This window comes from Juglans regia, chromosome 14 (assembly GCF_001411555.2).
Source record: "Juglans regia cultivar Chandler chromosome 14, Walnut 2.0, whole genome shotgun sequence".
Taxonomy (NCBI): Eukaryota; Viridiplantae; Streptophyta; class Magnoliopsida; order Fagales; family Juglandaceae; genus Juglans; species Juglans regia.
Window position 1 is genome coordinate 1,181,142 of NC_049914.1, and position 22,151 is coordinate 1,203,292.

Genomic DNA, 22,151 nt, shown 5'->3' on the forward strand with positions numbered 1-22,151 from the left:
CATCTTCCTTTAATATTTGGTTACAAACAATGTTAATAACTAGATTAACTGGTATAGGAACTTGGGATCAAATTCTGCAAATACAAATGTAAAAACAAGAGAGGATTTTCTCTCTGTAGCCCAAAAGTTAAAACCACTGCTCAATAGTAGAAAAGCAAAAAGGAAAAAGAAATACTGCCTGCCCTACTGCTCCTTTTCTTTTCTTTTATGTACTTTCCTTGTTCCCAATACTTGCAGATAGGGCTGAATAGAAATCGAAGCCACTGGCCGCCACCGATGCGAATCAATTGGCCGTGTTAGGAATTGGTTAGAACCGATGGAGAATCGGTCGACATGCGGTGAAAATTTAAAGAAACTGACATTTAGCGGTTTGATCCCGATTTGAAGCTGGATTGGACCTTTGAACTGACCAATATAATAAAACCTTTATTTTTTTTAATATACACTTATCGAAACGACACCGTTCCACTTAAGTTTAAGTGAAACGGTATCGTTTTAGTTAATAAGCATTACAACAAATAATGGAAACAACGTAATTTTACATTAAACCAAATAGCGTCATTTTATTAAAGACATAAGAAAAAATAAATAAGTCTAAAACGACGTCATTCCACTTAAACTTAAGTGAAACGGCGTCGTTTCGAGACGAGTCTTCTTCTTCCCCAGCTTCTTTTTCCCGAATCTCATCTCTACAACTCTCTCTCTCTCTCTCTCTCTCTCTCATTATTCTCTTAGTAAAACTGCCAAAGAACTAACGCCGACTGAGAACTGCCTCGATCGGTGTTCTCCTCCGCATCAACCGAATGCCTCCCCCATTTTTTCAGACGTCAATGTCTATTTTGCCCAAAAACCGTGCCGACGACATCAGTTTTCACCCCTACTTGTTGAGAAATTGCAACATAATGTTGAAACCTCCCTATTTGTTTTCGTAAATGAGATGAGATGAGTTAAAATAAAAATTAAAAATTAAATAAAATATTATTATAATATATTTTTTATTTTAAGATTTAAAAAAATTGAATTTTTTATTTTATTTTTTATAGATTGATTGTAAAAATAAGGGAAGAGCATTCTAATTGAATTGGCGTAATGTAAATTCAAATTTTAGTAAATATCACACGAGTTTGTATTTGACTATTCTATTCAAATTCAATCCACACATTAGATTATCTATTTATTCTCTATATAATAAAAAAAATATCATTAATTTAATAATTTGTTTATTTAGTTTATTTTTATCATATTTTGTAGTTCTACTAATTAAGTGTTAATAATAATTATATTCTAATTAAATTAATATTAACATTTATCACATTTATTAAATATTAAATTAATAATAACTAATTAATTTATTTTTATCATATTTTATATTTAATAATAATAAATCGAATCAAATTTCTTAATTATAAAAAATACTTACATATTTGGTGGGAGGAGTGAGAAATTAATATTATAATATTTTGCTAAATTACTGTACACCCGCTTTATTTGGTGAGTTATTGTATTTAATGTCTAAATTTATATAAACATGTCCAATTCAATACGAGGTTATTTTAAATATCTTGTTAGTCAAATTTAATAAAAATTAAATTTTAAGCAAGCCAATAAAAATGTTCTAAAGCCTTCGTTTCGTTAGTAAATATTACCAACAAACCAAGATTTCACCGTTACCAATATCTCATCCTTTTTCCCTTTTGTTGGAAAATATTCCAAAAACCAAGATATCACAGGCCTTTACTTGAACTCGCTTCAGGTACGTATAGCTTTCCCTTTAGTCATTGAACCTGGACTTGGGCCATTGTTGCTACTGATGTCGATCTATATATATATTTTTTTTAAAAGGCGGTGCTACTTTGCTCTCCGATGTTACCGCTAGTTGTAAAAATATTTTTTTTTTATTCATATTTTTTTAATATATTTAAATATATTTTTTTAAAAAAATACATCAAGATATTTCAAATCACTTCTATCATCATACGGTAAAAATAATAATAATAATAATAATAATTTCAGCTAGCGATCAAACCAAGTGGTACGGAACAGCAGAGTAGCGTTTTTCTTTTAATGGCATCGAGCCACAACACATCTCAGGCTCAAGAAATGTCATTTCCTCCACTCTCACGGCCATTTGTGAGGACATACCAGCAGGGTCGAGAAATTGGACCTGGAAACTTTCAGAATTGATTTCAAGTTCTTACCCATCTTCAACCACATGAAGTTTCCTTACAGTTTGTACGTGTTTGACTGGCAACATCATGCAATAAAGTCACCAATAAAAAATAAAAATAAAAACATATTCTGTAAATCAGCCAGCAAAATTGAACCAATCCTTTTGTTTTAATTTACAAAAGAACTAACCAACCCAAATTCCTAAATATATCTTTCTCCACTCTTTATGAATCAATACTTCTTTTGAGCCTCTTTAATCAGCCTTAGAAAACGTACAAATAATAAGGATATAAAATAATTAAAAGAGGCCTATGTTCTATGAGTCTGTAACTTGGCCTGCTACTGATACCCTGTATATTATTCTTATCAAGTGATGTTTAGACCACTTCCAATCCGCCATAACTTGTTATTGTTCTGTCAGGAGAATGCCTTTCTTCCACGCCATTTCTATTGTTAATGTTTGGTTGTGATTCCTTGGCTCTACACTTCAACAAATGGGGTTTAAGCTTATTCACATCAGATAATTGAACTGGTTTCAGGAAGAACTCCTCTGCTCCTTCTTCCAAGCATCTGACAAAATGATTAACCATGTTAGATTAAAAATTGAATCAAAACAATATTGATTTATCAATTTAAAATCATGTGAAGTTTTAGGAATTAAACAACTGAAGAAAATTTCTGTGGTTTCCTTACCTGTTAATCCTTGATGGAATATTATCCGAGGACATGATCACAACTGGAATATCTTTAAGAGATTCAGATTCCTGAAAATCAAATCAAATCAAATCCAAAATCAGATTGATTTTTATTCCAAGAAACTGTTCAGAGAACTGCAAATATCAACCCTAAATGATATAGCCCAAGGGAAAATCAGCAGTTGATTACATGCCAATGAAGCTTACCTTGATTTTTCTAAGAAGATCATAGCCCGTCATTCCCGGCATACAATAATCTGTGATTATCAAATTGACATCTACATCCTATTTGAGCAAATATATAAGTTACTGGATGATAAGAGTTACAATCACAGAGAAAACATTAATACTTAACAACAATTTGGGGAGAAGATCATATACCTGGTGATGATCATTTGGAGAAACAGAGGGAGTAATGGTTTCGTTATGTTCATCTTCATGAAAACCCAGGAAATCTAAAGCCTTGCTAACAGAATCCACTGCAGTAACTGTGGAAATAAAACATACCCAGAAAGAATAAGCAATAAAAATATCATCCTTCTAACCACCAACTTCCTTATTTGCTTACTGATCTTGGTTCAATACAGAAACTTCTTTCTCAATACCAAAAGAACGAAGAAATGAAAGATAAATTACCTTGAAAAGAAGAGGTTTTGAGGAGCATCTCAATCAACTTTCGGTCAATGTTACTATCATCAACAGCCAGAACATGGAATTGCGCATCTGTAGCCATACCCATGATTGTGGCTCGGATATATCAAAAGCAAGAACCCCAACAAAAGAAAAGAGAAAGGAGATGAAGATGAAGAAAACCTCAACAAGGAGATATAAGAAAAGAACAAAGGGCGTGTGACTTTTAAATGGGAACCCATGAGGTGGTCAGAAAGAGAAGGGAATCCTCCAGGAAAATCTGACAGTTTGGAAAGTAAGATCCGACAGATTTCGTCAAGAATCTCCCGGATCTTCAAGGTTGATTTTTTGAAGAATAATTCCATTTGAATGGGTGAAGAAGCAAAGAAGGTGCTGTATTTTTCCTATTTTCATAATATTTCATTTGACCCTTTTGATAAGGTTGTCAGCTTATTGGTGTCTTTTCGTTGCAGTTACTGTTAGAGGGCACAAGTTGAAAGGGCCTCCATGCACGTGCTGCATGCCCAATTAACGTTCTAAATTCTTACCCATTTCCGCGTGGAAATTTCTTCTGTAAATACAGTATCGGTCCTTTTTCCACTTCCCGGCGATCATCTCAATCTATGGCCGAAGAAAATACTCATATTGCAAAAGAGACTTCACATTGTTAACACATGGGTCCAGTAATTAAACTTTTGACCTCTGCTTCAATATTCAATCATCTAATATTAATATTAGAAGTTATCTCAGTTTGGATATATAAAATCATCTCATCCCACTTTATTTTATTTTATTTTATTATTATAATTTTTTTAAATTTTAACATAAAATATAATAAATAATTTAATTTTTAACAAAACATCTCATTTCATATGAATTGTATAACCAAACGAGGCCGAATATTCGGCCAAAATTAAATCAAGGAGATCAAGATCTCATTTCTTAAACGGATTCTGATTTTCTGTTGTGATTTCAGCATTATTCTCGATTGTAGATTTTTTGTTACTTTAATCCACCAAAATAAGATGTGCTGCAATGACATTAGTCACTCCAAAGGATCAAAAGAAGTATAAAAAAAGAGATCTTGCTCGAGATTTGTATACTTCTTGGTCATGTGCCTAAGAATTTGTCCCAAGTTTCACTCTTTTTGGGGTTGAGTTCAATACAGAAAACAAAGGAAAAGTGGAAGAATTTGTGTTTTTTCCCTCCCCTTGTTTTTGTTCCTTTCGATGGGCAATAAAGAAGAGATGTTGGTAAAGACAGAGTAATAATAATCAAAGGGTACCCCAGCCGGCCCCTCAATTCGTAGTACTTTGTTTCTTCCACATGATCTCCATTGGCTTTAAGTAGCAGTAGCTGAAGAGAAGTGTCTTGGAAGGGAAGCCCAAAGCCGAAGGGAATTTGGTTTGGAGGGGAGGACTGGGGAGGTAATGACAAGGCGGCCCCATCAAATCTCCCAAAGAGATACGGTGACTCAATAGCCACCTTCCCTTTGTGCCAAACCACGTGCTCCTGCTCACCTCCCAGGCCAGCCAAGTCTATTCTATTGCCTTTTCTCATTTATCTTCGGTCTCTTTCCTGACCAGTGACCATACATATTTCCATTCCAGATTTCAAAATTTTTGTTTTTCATTTTTTACTTTTCATTCGTAAAAAAATAAAAAATAAAAAATAAAAAATCGGTTAAAATTTTAAAATTAACTTAAATTTTATAATCTTCAATATCACTTTAAATTTATTGCATCATTACAAATAATTAAAGAAAAAAAGATTTAAAGTAAAGAGTATAATTACTTATATACATAACAATAATTCAGAAATGCCCCTCATGTATATTTCATTATTATTTATTATTTTTTACTTAATTTTGCAGGACATTTGGTTATATCATCCTTGAGAATTCCTTCCAAGTTTTTTTTTTTTTTTTTTTTCTTGAGTAGTGTCACTATTTTTTCATGAAAATGAATGGACTCGCCCTTTTCGTATGTAAGCGTGAACGCTTGTCAAATCTGTCTTTTGATGGTTTAACGTCTATTAATCTTCATATGACAGAAAATTAAAACAGTAAGAAGGAATGACTTTATCCTAAAGATAGGCCATGCTTAAATCGTCTGGATACCCAATTTAATAATGTATGATACGATGAGCAGGCTCCAGCTATTGCTATTTTTCCCTGCTGCTATTCGAATTAGATAAATGGTTTAGTCACAAATATATATATATAAGTAAATCTGTAAATTGACATGATTTGATTTGATATATTAGATTGTAAAATTACATTTATTATAAAATACATTTAATATATCATATAAAATCTTATAAATTTAATTCTGTAGCATCTATTTTTAACTATAGTAACGATTATATTATTATATAGGAGGCTCTACTAGATCACATGTTATATATATTTATACGGTAATTATTACTGATAATATATATATATAGTAATTATTGATAGAAACATGACTAGGATCAGGCACCAAGCGGCAAGCCCCATAATATATCATATTTAGTAGATTAAGCTAAGTGAGGGGCATATTTATTATATAAACCAAAAAATAAAAAAGATTATCTAACACCATTTATTGCTATATCAAATGCTTATCTCCATTATACTATCGTAGTTGTTTCTTGTTTGCATTCTTTTTATATATATATATAAAATTATAACCTAGTTGTAAACAAGCCGAAACACATATGCATGGGCCCATCCAGTCTCAAAATCGATCTCCAACCGAACACCCATGATAAACCAGCACTTGTGCTTGCCCATTGGTTTTTTTAAGATCCCCTTCGACCTTCTTGTAGACAAAGCGCATGGCATTCCATACATAAACACACAGACTAAAAGCACTCAACCCTGCCAGCACCCAGTAGAAATAATCGAGATGTGCACGATTCAGATTGTTGTCAAGCCATTTCTCACCACACCTTGCTGTGATTGCCTGCACAACAGATATAATAGCATTGGTTATGAAGCTTCCAACTCCAATCAAACTAAGATATGCTGCTGCTCCAATGCTCCTCATTTCCTCCGGCATCTGTTCGTAGAATAGTTCTTGGAGTCCGACCACAGTAAATGCATCGGACACACCTAAAATTATATACTGTGGGAGTAACCACCAAATGGCCATTGGGACTATTGCTTTTGGGTTATCCAAGAGGTGGTTTTCTTTGGCAATGCTGACCCTTTCGGCTTCTACAAGAGCTGAAACAACCATGTTGAGAATGGAGAAAAATAGGCCAACTCCTATCCTTTGTAGCACAGTAATGCCTGATGGGTGTCCTGTAAATTTTCTGGCTACGGGGACGAAAACTCGCTCGTAGATTGGAACGACGATTAGGATTGTGATGCCGGTGAGGCCTTGAAGTGATGCCGGCGGAAGCAGAAAATGGGATCCGATGGACCGGACCATCGTGCTGCCTTGCTTGATGAAGTAGGTGTGGAGTTGGGTTTGGACTACGTTGAAGATTATGCAGCTGAACCATATGGGGATAAGGCGGAGAACCAGCTTTACTTCCTCAACTTGGTTGAGTGAGCATAGCCTCCATGGATTTCTGGTTTTGTTCGATGCATCAATGTCGTCGATGATCATTGCCTTGTCCAAAAACCTGTCATTTTCAACCAGTACTGATATAAACTTTTGGGTAATTTAGAGGACAAAACTATTGTAAGATCATAATTAAACTCGAGGAAGTACATAATATATCAGGCAAAAATTCAAAGTTTTCTGGCAGAAATTCAAAGTTAGGTATAAATTACACTATATAATTAAAGAAAACAAGAACAAGTTCTTCTCACACTACTCATCAAAATCCTCGACTTTCACGAATTTGGAATACAAAGTCCGTAATTTATGATTATCAAAAGTTAGACAAATTGATGTTCTTGGATGGAAAAAGATATGCATGGCAGTGGGATTCAATGATCAAAACCATATGTCCTGAACCTCCTAAAAAAATCTTTACAGAATAATTGACGGATCTGATAATTGGACCCCACTCCTTCATCTCTATGATTCTAGACTTTCAAATGAATAGCTTCCAATTGCAGTACTGAGCTGTGACAAGTTAAAGACTTAAATGTGCGTAATTCCGAGTCAACAATTAAAGATTCGGTGAACAATTGCCAACCCAGTTAAAATTTTGTCTAGAAAAGGCAAAAAAATGCCCCCACATTTGACCACAGGATTTACTCAAGAAGTGACCCACTAGGATAAGAGCCTGTGACTTTTTACCACCCACGCATGAGTACCACGTCACTTGTGGTTTTAGACGAACTCGCCCACAAGAAAAAGAAAAAAATAATGACGTTGACTCATTATTACCTGAATTGATTAGTTCTGGCCAGAATCCGAGCGCTCTGTTGTCCATAAGACCCGGCCCCACGCGTCTGGTCTCCACAGTACACATCCCAACCTTCGCGCGTACCTTTCACCCGCCACTTTCGAGCTGCTGCCACGAACACCTGTACCACCGTCGTGAATGGGCTCCCGACGGGACGTTCCTTCCTGTACCTGTTGATTCCCAGTAAGAAGATTGCCAATGCTACTCCCAAAACTCCTAACAACACTCCAAAACCTAAGGTCCACCCAATATTGTCCTGCACAGTATACACAACATTGTGAGATTAATTCGGGTTTGGAATGATTTACTTGTTCTTGCTTTTTTGAAAACAAGTACACGGAAACTGTTCTAAAAAATTATCAATTATATTCAATCATTATGTTCACATGATTTTGATGATTTTTTATGAAATTCCCAGAAATAGTTTTTACTTTTTTTTTTTAATATATAGTCACATCTGTTATATTCAAAAGAATTATCGTGTCTGCCGCATAATCAATTTCTATGCACCAGTACCTTTTACAATCCAATTTGTTCAAATTCAATCAAAATCAATCTAATCTAATTCTGGATATATATCAAATGCACGATTGGAGATGTCAAAACCAAAAAAGGTGGAAATTAAGATTGTTTACAGAAAGGAAAAGGAAAGGGAAGAAGATTGTGTTGGTCGGAGGGAGAATTTTGTTACCTGCAGATAGATTATCACCAGCGTGGCCGCAGTGGCGGCAGCCACTATGCCCAGATACCACCAGTTGAAGAAGGAGCTCTTCTCCTTTCTCTGCTCCGGCGAGTCCTCGTCGAACTGGTCTGCCGCAAAGGTTTGCACGCATGGCTTGTGCCCGCCTTCACCGACGGACAATATGTAAAGCGCAATGAAAAACAAAGCTTCGCGACTATGCATAGGTATTACCGACACCGACAAGGTCAACAGAAACGTTCCCTGCGGCCAAAGGAAAACCCATGATCAAACACAGGATGTTCTGTTCATGTATGGGCATTTAGTTGTGGTTTTAGATGAAGTAATTACCAAGATAAAGGTGACGGAAGAGATGAGAATGGTCTTGAAGCGCCCCAATAAGGAGTCCGCGACGAAAGCTCCGAGCACCGGAAAGAGTGTTGAGACGCCAACCCAGGTGTTGACATTCTTAACTGCGGTGGCCGTAGGCTGATGGAGTTCTGTTATGAGGTAAGTGATTAGGTTTCCGGCCACGCCATAGAACGCAAATCGTTCTGCCACCTCAACGACTGCAAACAGATAAATTAACAAGTTTGAGGAGGAAATCAATTTTTTTTTAAAAAGAACAAGAAGCAGAAGAAGAAGAAGATGGCGATGGTGGTGAAAGAGAGCTAGCAAGAATTACATATGATGAAAATGGCAGCATTCCAGCCACCCCTACTGGAGGATCTTTGCTGGGTGGAAACCTTCTTTGTATCTCTGTGATCACCATTTTCAATGATCAACTCTGGTACTACAGCGCTATCCATGGTGTGCTAGCTGGTGAACGAAATTTCACATCTAAGAGCTTTTGGCATATGGAATCATGGATCCCCCCCCCCCTATATATATACGGAGTCACGGACGAAAGTCCGAAGCACTGTCACTCTCTCTCTCTCTGTGCGTTGCCGTGAACACGTGGACGCACGTGCAATGAATCAATGGTTTATATTTTATTTGTATGATGTATGCTAGATTTAATAGTTTTAAGCTCCGCAATTCGCATCTTGAACAAATAAAAAATATTGAGGAGTATTAATGCTAGCCTGCTAGGGACAGCTTAGCGTGTTAAAATCTCACATATTTTATTTTTAAAAAAAATAGAGTTAATTATTAAAAAATAACTTTTTTTTATAAATTTTAGATTTATGAAATCTACATATTGCAAATATTATTTTTTAATGTTTAAATTATTTTGAAGAGTTTAAATAGACCATATTAAAATTACTATTTAACCCCCCAAAATTATTTTTTCTTAACTTAGTCCTCCAAATTAAATTTTCTGATTCCGCCCATGTCTATAATATATATAGTACTGATCGCTTATTGTCTTATCTACAATCCTTAGTTTTCAATTAATGCCAAAGCCAAATTAGAATCATGTGTAAGTTTAATTGTAATTAGTATATGTCCAATAATAAAGATCACATGATCGTGTCATGTTATGTTATAGTTTCATATCTCATGTAAAGCAAGAAAAAGAAAAAAACCATATTTTATTTTTACGAGTGCTCTTGTTCATATGATCCTCTTGGCGTCGCACCAATGCTACACAATTCATTAATATATATATATATATATATATATATATATACAAAATAAAAGAACATCCAAAAATATAAAAAGATAGAATTTAAAATCTTATGTTGAGCAATGTTATTCATCATCCCAACTTTCATTATCCTTCCATCATCTTATGATGTGTCATTAGATGATTAGAAATTATTTATTATATTTCACTTATAAAGCTATCATTTAATACTACATCATGAGATGATAGGAGGATGATAGAAGTTAGGATGATGAATAGATTTTTTCTCTTATGTTATTTTTACCACTTTTGTGTTTGAGTCAGGCTACTCTGCGCCTAGGGCTTAGAGTAGCCCACTCAAGTGTGCTGTACAGTAATTTTAGATTTTTTTTTATTTTTATAATATTTTAAAATATTTTAAAAAAATATATTAATATACTTAAAATTACTTCTTCCATCATTTGATAAAAAAAAATATATATTCACCGAACGGTCAAGTCGAGTAGTACGTTTGGGACAGCAGAATAGTATTTTTCTTTGTGTTTATATTTTCTATTTTTTTAATAAATTAAGTGATACTATATAGTGATGTCACATCAAGAGAGACATCTTAATAATTAGTTTAAGATGATGAAGTAATGAGCATTATTCTATTTTTAAATTAAAATATCAACGTTTTAATACTAATTATTGATCAGAACTATATATTAATGCTAACTGGGTTTGCCGACGGTAATAATGGTCAATTTATAAGATTACCATATGCTTCATGCATTCCAAAGCTATCCACTAAAAGATGGAGGGTGCTTTATAAGTTTTGCCGACGTTCCTTTATATCTTTGTGTTTGACTTTTGAGCCTTGCGCGATGATTTAGATTTTAGACACATTACAATGAACATAAAAAAAAAAAGTAGCAGTATTTTTTTACTTTCTTTTTTGAAAACAACACATCCACTTATAAACTCCCCAAAACCAAACAGAAAAATCAATTCCACTGGCCTCAAGACATTACCAAGCCTAGCGTATTGCACAACATATATACATGATGATATGGGTAGCCTAGGCTATCCCACTTTGCTTCTTTTATTAATCAAATCAATTACATCAAATAGTTTTGTCTATCGACCCTTTAAAAAGTTCTCCTCCCTTTGTGCAAATTTCAGCACACGACATATATTTTTCTTTTTCTTTTACATCCGAAGATCTCGCCACTATGTCAGCCGTACATTCATTTTAAAAAATAATAAAATTAATTATTAAAAAATTAATTTTTTTATATAAATTTTATATTTATTAATATTTTTAAAAATGATTGTGCGATACTTGCACACTCATAATTGTAACTATCGTTTCTCATACATATATTATATATATGTGTGTGTAATTGAAGTTCTGCAGAAGATGGAATTTATAAAAAAAATGGTTAAAATGGTTGAATTGATTTAGTTTGGAGAAATACTTTAGGTATAAAGAGAATATATAAAATAATTTCATAAATTGACGTGACTTTATATGATTTATCATATCACAAATTATTTTAGATATAACAGATTAAATAAAATCACATCAATTTATAATTTTATTTTTATATAATTTTTTCCTATCTCATGTAGCACTTCTCTTAGTTTACATTGAAAAGATTCTTGTGATCTGGTGTTTGTTTCCTTTTTCTTTTGACAGTGTTAACAGTGGTACCCTATAATTTAATACAGGCACTTGAGATCTTATTTTCCCAAGGCCATATATTTTCTTTCTTTTCTGAAAACAACAGATCCACTAAACCCCTTAAAATCAAAAGAAAAATCAATTCCACTGACCTCAAAACATTCCCAATAATATTATTGCACAATATATATTGGTAGGCTAGTCCACTCTTCTTTTGTAAATCAAATCAATTACATCGAATAGTTTGATCGACCCTTTAAAAAGTTTAAGTTTTCCCTCGTAAATAAATTTCAACATATGACATAATTCCTTTCTTCTTACATTAGAAGATCTCACCACTAGCTACCAGGTAGAAAGATGTTTTAACTATAAATTTTTTTTACAAAAGTAAATTTATAAACTAACGTGACTTAATGAGATACGTTAGATTATAAATATATTTTTATTATAAAATAGATCTAACGTATCATATGAAGTCATGTCAATTTGTGGGATCTTTATAACTATAGCGTTTGTCTAACCTATAATCTGTTACTTTATTAAAAAAAAAAATGTTAAGCTGTTTAAGAACTTCAAAATTAGCATGTAGATAATAAAATGGTCAAATTGATTTAGTTTATAGTAAAGGGAGTCTCTTTCAGGTGATGGTTTCCTTTTTCTTTGGGCAATGCTAATGTTGATATGCTTGAAATGCAGGTTAAGATCTTATTTTATATTCTATACTTGAAGCTTTTGTATACTCTGTAAAAGGTATCTCAAAGTCAAACTGTGTTGTAGAGAGATGAGGGCCCACACCAAAAGGCCCGTGTCTATTAAATAATCACTCTCCATGGTCGGAAAAACTCATGAACTAAGCTAAAAAGTAGTGCCGGACCCTATAAGAGGAAAGTTGTTTTATAGCCTGGCATCAGTAGCTAATTAAATGATACGCGCACACATCATGGTGACACAATTTTCCCAACCATACATGACTGTCCAAAAATCGTTAGCAACTTAGCATGTAAGTTAGGCTTTAGCTGCTCAGTCTCTAAGAAGGGTGTTCATCACTGGCATTACAAATTAACATAATCCAATGTAGAAATTACATAATATTTTCGTGTCTGAATTGGCACCCTAAAGGAGCTCCATGACACTCTTCGGCAAACTTTTGATTACATTGAGTTGCAGAAGGGGACAATGCATACTGTGTTCCCAGATACTTGGGCAGCATCCTCCCACATAATGCCTGACATGACAAACCCATACACAAACTGGCAGCACAGATACTATACTGAAGTTTAAATACTGTTTCTTAGTTGTAGCTATAAACTATCAAACTTGCCCCCACATAAAAAAGGAAAGGAAAATTTACTGTTTCTTAGTTTCTGCTTCTCAGCAGTTATACACTGCACATGTACAAGGTATTTGCTGCATTTCTGCTCCATTAGTCCTCAGAGCACTTAATGACTTAAATCAATCAAAGCAACATCTATAGGGTCCATCATCACATTGTGGGGTTACAAACAACTTTCCATTGATGATCTATGCATTACCTTCCTGTCTGCCAGAACATCCTTGATAAAAATGGCATCCAAATTCAAAGGTCCAGGGGCAAGTTCATGTACCTAAAGAAGATCATGTGTATATAGAAGATCTGCTGGACACAAATGTGAAAGAAGTTGAGGGAAAGAGACAGGCAGTACCATACGCTTTTTCTTGAATTTGAATGTTGGGTTTCTACACTTGATATGCCTTGAACATGTTCCACAGTCCGTTTACTCAGCAAGTCTAGGAGGGCTGCATGCACAGAAAGCTGCTGCCCCACCAGATAGGAGTATGCTCAAGATAGTGTGTTCTGAACCGACTACACTATGGACATCGAGATTATTCGAGAGGATTTCTCTTACAATCTCGAGTTTTGCTTGCAATCAGCACATATATACCACCTTCCCAATTGCACATCTATAAAGTTCTAGACCAAGATTATGTTCTACGAAACTTCAAACCAAGGACAATCTGCAGTGTTGAAATCAGCCGTCAAAATCTGCTGTGGTTAATATATAACATTGTTGAGTACAAATCTAGTGGCTTAAAATTTTGAGTAAGGAGGTGGATAACTCAGTGAGTCTGTTTTCATATCCATTGAGTGTAAGAATGGTATTATAATCAGCTAATCATCGTCCACAAGCCGTGCAGCAATATCAAAAGTAGATTATGATAGGTACTATACTTCATTAAACATAAACTTGATTGGCAATCGAGCTTGTATATGAAGGACTGCCGAATTTGACCAGGCTCGCCCCATCTAAATGCGAAGCTAATCTACAGTGTCTACCTAATATTTAGAAAGCTTTGACCTTCAAGACTTATAGTGGCTGCGTGCCTACCACAAAAACTCTCCGTGGATATGCGCTCGGCCTACTCCAGAAAGTAGGTTTCAATGAATGATACGTGCATTGTTGGGATTGATTTTCATGATCATTTTAGCAGTTTGTAATTATTTCTGTTAGATAATCTTTAGGGGAATGCATGCAATTGCAAGGTTGGAGATGCATATTTACAGTGAGTGATGTCATGTCCAGCTTGGTTGCGTTTGTTGCTCCTATCATTAGAATGAATCTGGACAGTCTCAGGTAATCAACGCTCCAATTTCTACCTATTTTCGCCATTCAAATCATAACAATTATGAACTTTCTAAACATCCAAATCCTTGGTTTAACAATATATTATATATCCTAAATGTCCCATCTAGTGGAGAATTAAGTGAGGGCTGAATCGGCTGTAATGATAATTTTCCATTTTATTTCCAACAACCCGAGAGTCCTGGATGTTAAAATGATAATCTCACCGCAGGCCTCATGTGCGAGTCATAAACACTATTCGGGCCTGATCTATTAGATTTCACTATAAAATTTCGAAGGTAAATTTAAGTTTAAGGGCTGGTTTGAATTCAGAGATAAGATTAGACGAGATGATTTTAGATGAAATATGAAAATTAAAAAAAATATTTTTAGAATATTATTTTTTAATATTATTATTATTTTGAGATTCGAAAAAATTGAATTGTTTATTCAATTTTGTATGAGAATTTAAGAAAGTTGTAACAATGGGATGAGATGAAATGAAACATTTTCTGAATATATTTGGTCTTTTCCCGTCTATTGTTTCTTGGAAGTTTTGGGATCGGCACTGTAAAGCCAAATTTGAAGAAAGGGTCGATAGCGTTATTTCGGTTTAGCATACTATTAAATTATGGATTCGCCATATTATGAACCTGATCATGGAAGTGTCTACAATTTCTAATAAGGATGTTGCTATTTTATAAATATTGGATATTTCGATTTTACCCCTAGACCTAAGAAGGTTAGTGTGGTGAGATCAATTCGGCCTCCTCAGGGTTGGGTCAAGCTTAATACTGCTGGGAGTAGTTTTGATAATCCTGGGCCTTCTGGTGCTGGCAGCGTTATTCGTGATGACTGTGGGAGGTTTCTTGCAACTTATTCTGTGTTCTTGGACTAGGGCTCTAATAATTCTGTTGAGATGCGCAGTTTGCTAGAAGGTGTTCATAGGTGCTATCATCTAGGTTTTGTTTAGGTTGAAATTGAGACATATTCTCAACTATTGGTTAATTGGCTCACTAAGGGTGGTTTTAATATCTGGTATTTAGAGGATTTTTGGGATGAGTTGCATGGTTATCTTAACTGCTTGGAGAATAGAGTGCATCATGTTTTTCGTGAAGGTAATGTTGTGGTTGATTTTCTTACTAAGAGAAGAGCTGGTGGTTTAAATTCGGACTGGTCTAGTAAGCTTCCTAGTAACCCCAGAGGTATTCTCTGCATAGACAAAATTAGTTTACCTTATTTGCGGATCTCGTAGTTTTTTCTAATAAGTTGTTTGTGGTTTAATTGTCTTATTTATCTTCGTTTGCATGTGTTTTTTTTTTACAGGTTTCTTTATTCTTGTCTAGGGTTGGCTCTTTTTGCCTACTTTTGATTTTGCCCTGTACTGTTTTGTTATTGTGTGTTGTTTCTGGATGGTTTTGATTTTTTGATGTCTAGGTTTTGGTTTTCTCGATTATTTGTATTACCCAGGTGTATTGTTGAAACTACGATTTTCCTCCGTCACAAATTAGGGCAATTAATAAAATTGGGATGCCGTCTTCTTCTTAAAAAAAAAACTTTCTGAATCCAAACGAGACCTAATTCTCTCTTTCATCAAGTGGTTGTCTGAAAATGTAAATTAAATAAAAACTAATTTAAAGAAAGATCCAGATTGTTTGGAGATTGGTACATATATACATATATTATGGCCTTGTGGGTCTCATGCCTCCCCATCTGGGCATCCATTGACAAAACAGAGTTCTTTATCTCCTGGAACATCATCCCCCTCAACCTTTTTGTACACAAAACCCTTGGCAATCCATACATAAACACAGAAATTCAAAGCACTTGATCCAGCCAGCACCCAATAAAAGCAATCAAGGTGTGCGCAGTTAAGGTTATTGCCACCGAGCCATTCTTCCCCAGCACTTGAACTAATAGCCTGAACGACAGAAATAACAGCATTGGTAACGAAAAATCCAACTCCTACAACACCAAGGTATAGTGCTGCTCCCAAGCTTCTCATTGCCTCCGGCATTTGGTCATAGAAAAGTTCTTGGAGCCCAACAATCGTGAACAAATGGGACAAACCAAAAAGCATATATTGTGGTAACAACCACCACACCTTCATTGGTACTATTGCTTTGGGGTTGTCCACGAGCTTATGCTCTTTTATAATGGTGATTCTTTTGCCCTCGACTAGAGCCGAAACAACCATAATTAGTATGGAGAGAAAAAAACCAGTGCCTATCCTTTGTAGCATAGTTATGCCGGACGGCAGTCCTGTGAATTTTCTAGCCAAGGGGATGAAAATCCGGTCATAGATAGGTATAATGCTTATGGTTGTTAGGCCAATAAGAGCTTGAAATGATGCTGCGGGGAGAGCAAAATGCGGTCCAATGGATCGGGTCATTGTGCTAGCTTGCTTGGTGAAGTAGGTTCCGATTTGGGATTCGACTACGGCATACATTAAGCAACACAACCATATTGGGATAAGACGCAAGACAAGCTTCACTTCTTCAACTTGGTTTAAAGAGCATAGCCTCCAAGGATCTCGAATACTTCTCGAGGCATCGATGTTGTCAATTATCATTGCCTTGTCTAAAAATCTGCACTTTTTATTTATTTATTTATTTGTAAGACAATTATAAATTAGTAACATCATAAAGTCTAGGAAAAGAAAATGATAGATATAGAAAATGATAGATATACAATCTTTTTTTAATTTTTTTATACAATTATATTTTTAATTATGGGTATTTTTATAAAATAATTTATAAAATTAACATCACTTTACATAAATATTTTTATTTTAAAATATAATTTTATAAAAGATTGTAAAAAAAGTAGTACATATATGCAAGTGCACCCATTAAAATTGGGAAGTACCTCACTTGATCGGTACGTGCCAAAGTCCGAGCCTTAACTTGACCCACAACATGGGATCTATCACTCTCATCTCCATGATACACACCGCAACCGTCGCGTGTCTCATTCACGCGCCACTTCCGCACGGCGGCCACAAGTACCCGTGCTACTGTAGTTAATGGACTCCCTAGTGGACCCTGCTTCCTGTACCTCCTCATTCCTAACAAAAATATGGCTAGTGATACTGCCAATGCTATTGCCAGCATTCCAAAGCCCACGGCCCAACCAACATTTTCCTGTGCGCATAACATAAAGGTTTTGCTATCATTATACATCACACTTATTCTTATTCTTTTAAAAAAATTATTTTTTTTAATTTTATTTCTCTTAAATTAATTAAATTATTTTACTCATCATCCATACGATATATATTTAGTAAAAAAAAATCAAGTAATGTATTGTGTGTGGTGTGGGATGATAAGTAAAATTTTTCATATTTATATTTAGATAAACCTTTTTTTATGTTGGAATATACGTGTCGATTTTGCATTAGACTATAATAATCATCTGTCCGAATATTATCTCCTCCAATTAAAAATATTATTAATTAATAAATGGGCAGATTTTTACCTGCACGTAGATTACTGCGAGAATGGCAGAAGTGGAGCCAACCACTATTCCTAAATACCACCAGTTGTAGAAGGAGCTCTTGGCCTTCTTATCCTCGTCTGAATCCTCGTCAAATTGGTCAGCCGCGAAGGTTTGCACGCACGGCTTGTGCCCGCCTTCCCCCACTGTTAATATGTAGAGCGCTACAAAGAACATGGGCTTACGTTGATGCAAGGGGAGTGCTGAGACTGTTGACGTTAACAAAACCAGTCCCTGTGACATAAAACCCATAACATGTATAATATTTAGAACTAAAAGATATGCTTGCACACATAACATGTATACAACACGTAGATATTGTTAGTAACGGAAAGAGAAAAGGTTATACGTAAAGCGAAAAAATAAAATCAATCACATATTGACATAAGATTTACATGATTTGATGACGTGTCTACGTGCAAGATATTTTATTCTCTTAAAAGTCAAATACACAATGCAATAATACTTTTAGTGGCCATACAAAATACGATATATATGTGTTTATGTGCGGCGAAATCCTAATTATGGTATTAACAAGTTAATCCTAATTAGGGGTAAGATCGGACTAGCTCAAGAGCTAAAACGGTAAGTCAAATAAATTTTTTTGGAGTCAGGCCCATTGAAAATTCACTAAAAAATCCTAATGAATTTTTGTGGAATCGGATCATCAAATCAGGCCTCACAACATAGAAACTGGCTCCACACAAAAATGCCCAACACACACACACACACACATATATATATATATATATATATGTTATGCATGAGAACATCTACGTCATTTTCGTTTAGACTATCATTTCGAAATTCAATTCCTAGTATATGTATTCATGTGTATAAAATATAAATCGTCATCGTATCACTCAACATCTTCTCATAAATATTTTCATGTAATCAAGGAGTTTTATTCATAAGAAAATAAGTCAATTTTTTTTAGTTTCTTTAAAAAAAAAGAAATTGTAGTAGAAATATATATAGATTATAGAGTAGAAATTGTTTGGAAATAAAAATTGTTGGAATAGATGGTGCTACTCGGCCGCCCAGCATGCATCGCTGGGCGTGCCTTCAGTATATATATATATAATTGTAATTTTTTTCTTTTAAATATTTTTTAAATACCTTTAATTTTTTTAAAAAATATATATATAATTATAAATATATTAGCAGTCAATTTCTTAACTGAAAATGAATTAAAATATATGAGCATTTTTCTTGAATTTTGTGATTAAGGTTGGGTTTGAATGTTAAGTATATTTCAGAATATATGTGAATGATAATAAAATAGTTTGTGAGAAGTAGTGAATAGTTTATTAATAGTAATCAAGAATAAATTATGAATAATAGTAAAATAATTTGAAAATATCTGAGAACAATTATATTATAAACAGGGCCTAAAAAATAGTGATAATTAATCAACATTTTTGAATGAAAAATTTTAAGCATAAATCTCATACCCTGCACACCTACTTAAAAATATATAATTTTATTTTATAAGAATAAAAAAATAAAATCAAGTGGATATACAGAATATAAACCTTCTGTGTGGCACAACTCTTCTTAAATTTGTGTAGGAAGAAATAATTGACAAGGTGATAGCTAACTAGCTAGCTTTACCATAAGGTATATGACGAAGGACAAGAGGATGGTCTTGAATCGACCCAGTAAGGAATCAGCAATGAAGGCTCCAAATATGGGCAGGAGACATGATACAGCAACCCAGGTGTTGACATTCTTTGCTGCCGTTGGAATCGATTCGTGGAGTTCATTCGTGAGGTAGGTGATGAGGTTCCCGGACAAGCCATAGAATGTAAATCGCTCCGCCATCTCAACAACTGCAACCAAAACATCAAGAGATCAATAATCATTAAGAAGGTGAAGCGCCTGAAGATCATCAACGCCAGGAGGATCGAGGAACAAGCTGTTGTCTTACAGATTATGAATATGGCGGCTTTCCAACCACCCCTAGCGGGTTTATGTTGTCTAGAGACCTCTCTCCTGGTATCTTCATAGCCATTTCCAACCTGCATGACTAACTATATGTTAGCAGAGACGGTACAAAAAGGCTTGAGAGATCGATCGGTGTAAAGAGCGGACTTTAGATTGCAAGGGAAAAATTAAATAGTTTCGATGGTGCATTTTTACTAATATATATATCATCACTTTCTTCTCGACATTTATTAGGGTCGTCAAAACGGAAAATGCTAGTGCAGTAACTTTTTTAGTCGTCTTAATTAGTCATAAATAGACACATAATTCAATGAAACGGATATATAAGTTGGGATTAATTAATGCATGCATCTTGGCTTATCATGAATGATTCATTATGAGTCGATGACAAATAAATAAGGGGTGAAAGCAAAAGAAACCCTGAACATTTACAGGTATAATTAGACGTATATTCACCTCGAAAGGTTGAAGGCAAAGCAGAGCATGATTCGAGGCGACTAACGGTGCCATCTTGATTTGTGTCTAGTCCTTAGCCGCTTCTTGATCAGGATATATAGGATGTATATGTGTAGGAGCGCGTGTACTGGGGGCGGGTGGCCAACAAAATAGAGCAAAAACCAGTTAGACTTATAGAAAGCATGCATGCATCCACGAAAATTGTGTGAAAATATTATGAGAGGGAAAAACCAGGCATGTCCCGGAGAAAATATGCAGAAAGAGAGAGAGACATGCAAATAAAGGTTTATTTAAAACTAAAAGTAGTAGTTTCTGTACTCTTATAACTAGTCCCTAGTTTTGGTGGTTGTGTATACCTTTTTATAAAGAGATGAAGAGTCCCGTACGTTAGAAGCCTTGGATACTCGGCACGATTATGAGAATATATATTAGAGCCGGCACTTTGATTACATTATCTGTTGTGTTAAACTTCCTTTCACTCCAGAAGCCCCATAGCCATGGCTGTTAAATATGTGCAGTAAAAATATGGCAAGATCTCTCACTCATTTAAAGCATACGTCCTACTTACAGAGTCTGCAATTGATGGATGCGGTTGATCATCAAAGAGACTGTGGTTTGCTTTTATATGCAAGATGACAAAAGGTATTTACAGTCGCATTGACTTTGAGTAGATATTGCAGCATGCATGCATGCTTGCTTGCATTTTCTAAAGATTAGTCGCACTGCTATTAATAGACGAGCAGACGAGAGAGAATAGAAAACTCTATAAATGCGGGCATTGCCTTGGCACATCATCTTCTAATGCGCCTATAAATATATATATACACACACGTGTGTATTGAACGGTGGTCTGTTTGGGGGCAATATTGCCTTGTCGATAGATTATATTCGTGTTATTTATTTTGTCAATGCAGTTGTGTGAACGTATAAATTTTGCAGAGTGGTATTGAATGTTGAATGTGGGTACTCAGCAAAGCTGGTTCGGATCAAAACAGTCAAGCACACGAATGTGGGTGCCTAAGGCACAAAAAGATGTCTTACCTAATCGAGCACCAACTTTTGCCATGCGCGGAAACAAATCAATTTTTTAAAGTTATAATATTACGCTTTTTTTTATAAAAAAAAAATAATAATAATAAATCAACTCTGTTTTTAAGGGAAAAAAAAAAGAGGAAAATCTAAGTAATTATTCCACCCTTGGACGTGTTCCTTCGTTAATTGGCATGTGTACTGAGAGAGAAAAAAAAGAAGGGGGAAACCCACCAAACAGTATTTCAAAGTCGATGGCCAAGTGGATTTGACCGGTTAGGACGAGTTTGAATTTAAATATGAGATAGATGGTTTATATAAAAGATAAAAATTAAAAAAAAATATTATCATAATATTATTTTTAATACTAATAATGTTTTGAGATTTGAAAAAATTAAATTATTTATTATATTTTATATGAGAATTTAAAAAAATTATAATAATAAAATGAGATGAGATAAAATATTTTTTTAATCTAAATGGGTCTAATAGTTCCACCCGTTGGACATGTTTACTTACACACACTGCGCGCATGCAGCTTATAGTTAGAAGAGAGAAAGAGACAAAGGAAACATGAAACAATAAGCATGCATATATCCGACCCTAACATGACGTATCTAGCTATTAATATATATAAAAATATGATATGCAATTGTTTCTTTTAAAAAAATGGTTGTTTTCAACTTCCTAGGTTTTTACCTCGTTTGTTCTAGCTATCATGTCTCTCTCTTTTTTATTTTTTTAGCATTCATTGCTTAGTTGTGGAAAATACATATTTAAAAAAATCTCATTTTGTTACTTGGGAGACAGATCTAGATCAAGGAAGATATAGCGACTTCTGTTCTCTCTCTCTCTCTCTCTATTATTA

At 34.5% G+C, this 22,151-nt stretch overlaps 3 protein-coding genes across 5 annotated transcripts; all 3 read right to left on the minus strand.

Annotated features, from left to right (window-relative positions):
* Positions 1-2,273: 2,273 nt before the first annotated feature.
* LOC109012323 (two-component response regulator ORR9-like) lies at positions 2,274-3,863 on the minus strand. The gene is made up of 5 exons (XM_018993895.2): positions 3,501-3,863; positions 3,246-3,352; positions 3,072-3,149; positions 2,863-2,933; positions 2,274-2,739 (listed from the first exon to the last, which is right to left on the minus strand). The coding sequence occupies exons 1-5, from the start codon at positions 3,601-3,603 to the stop codon at positions 2,547-2,549; spliced, it is 552 nt and encodes a 183-aa protein (XP_018849440.1). The 5' UTR covers positions 3,604-3,863; the 3' UTR covers positions 2,274-2,546.
* A 2,098-nt stretch (positions 3,864-5,961) lies between these two features.
* LOC109012322 (protein NRT1/ PTR FAMILY 5.4-like) lies at positions 5,962-9,382 on the minus strand. Its single transcript, XM_018993894.2, has 5 exons — positions 9,206-9,382; positions 8,872-9,089; positions 8,533-8,784; positions 7,823-8,097; positions 5,962-7,106 (listed from the first exon to the last, which is right to left on the minus strand). Exons 1-5 carry the CDS (start codon positions 9,327-9,329, stop codon positions 6,212-6,214), a joined length of 1,764 nt encoding a protein of 587 aa, XP_018849439.1. The 5' UTR covers positions 9,330-9,382; the 3' UTR covers positions 5,962-6,211.
* Positions 9,383-15,918: 6,536 nt separating this feature from the next.
* LOC109012321 (protein NRT1/ PTR FAMILY 5.4-like) lies at positions 15,919-20,514 on the minus strand. 3 transcript variants are annotated; one of them, XM_035685063.1, is made up of 7 exons: positions 20,486-20,514; positions 20,255-20,381; positions 19,782-19,872; positions 19,466-19,683; positions 17,834-18,085; positions 17,225-17,499; positions 15,919-16,944 (listed from the first exon to the last, which is right to left on the minus strand). In XM_035685063.1, exons 2-7 carry the CDS (start codon positions 20,306-20,308, stop codon positions 16,056-16,058), a joined length of 1,779 nt encoding a protein of 592 aa, XP_035540956.1. In that variant the 5' UTR covers positions 20,309-20,381; positions 20,486-20,514; the 3' UTR covers positions 15,919-16,055. The 3 variants fall into 3 exon arrangements, with proteins under 3 accessions (XP_035540956.1, XP_018849438.2, XP_018849437.2); XM_018993893.2 differs by lacking the exon at positions 20,486-20,514 and having other exon boundaries at positions 20,255-20,475; XM_018993892.2 differs by lacking the exon at positions 20,486-20,514 and having other exon boundaries at positions 15,954-16,944; positions 19,782-19,884; positions 20,255-20,476.
* Between the last annotated feature and the right edge of the window lie 1,637 nt (positions 20,515-22,151).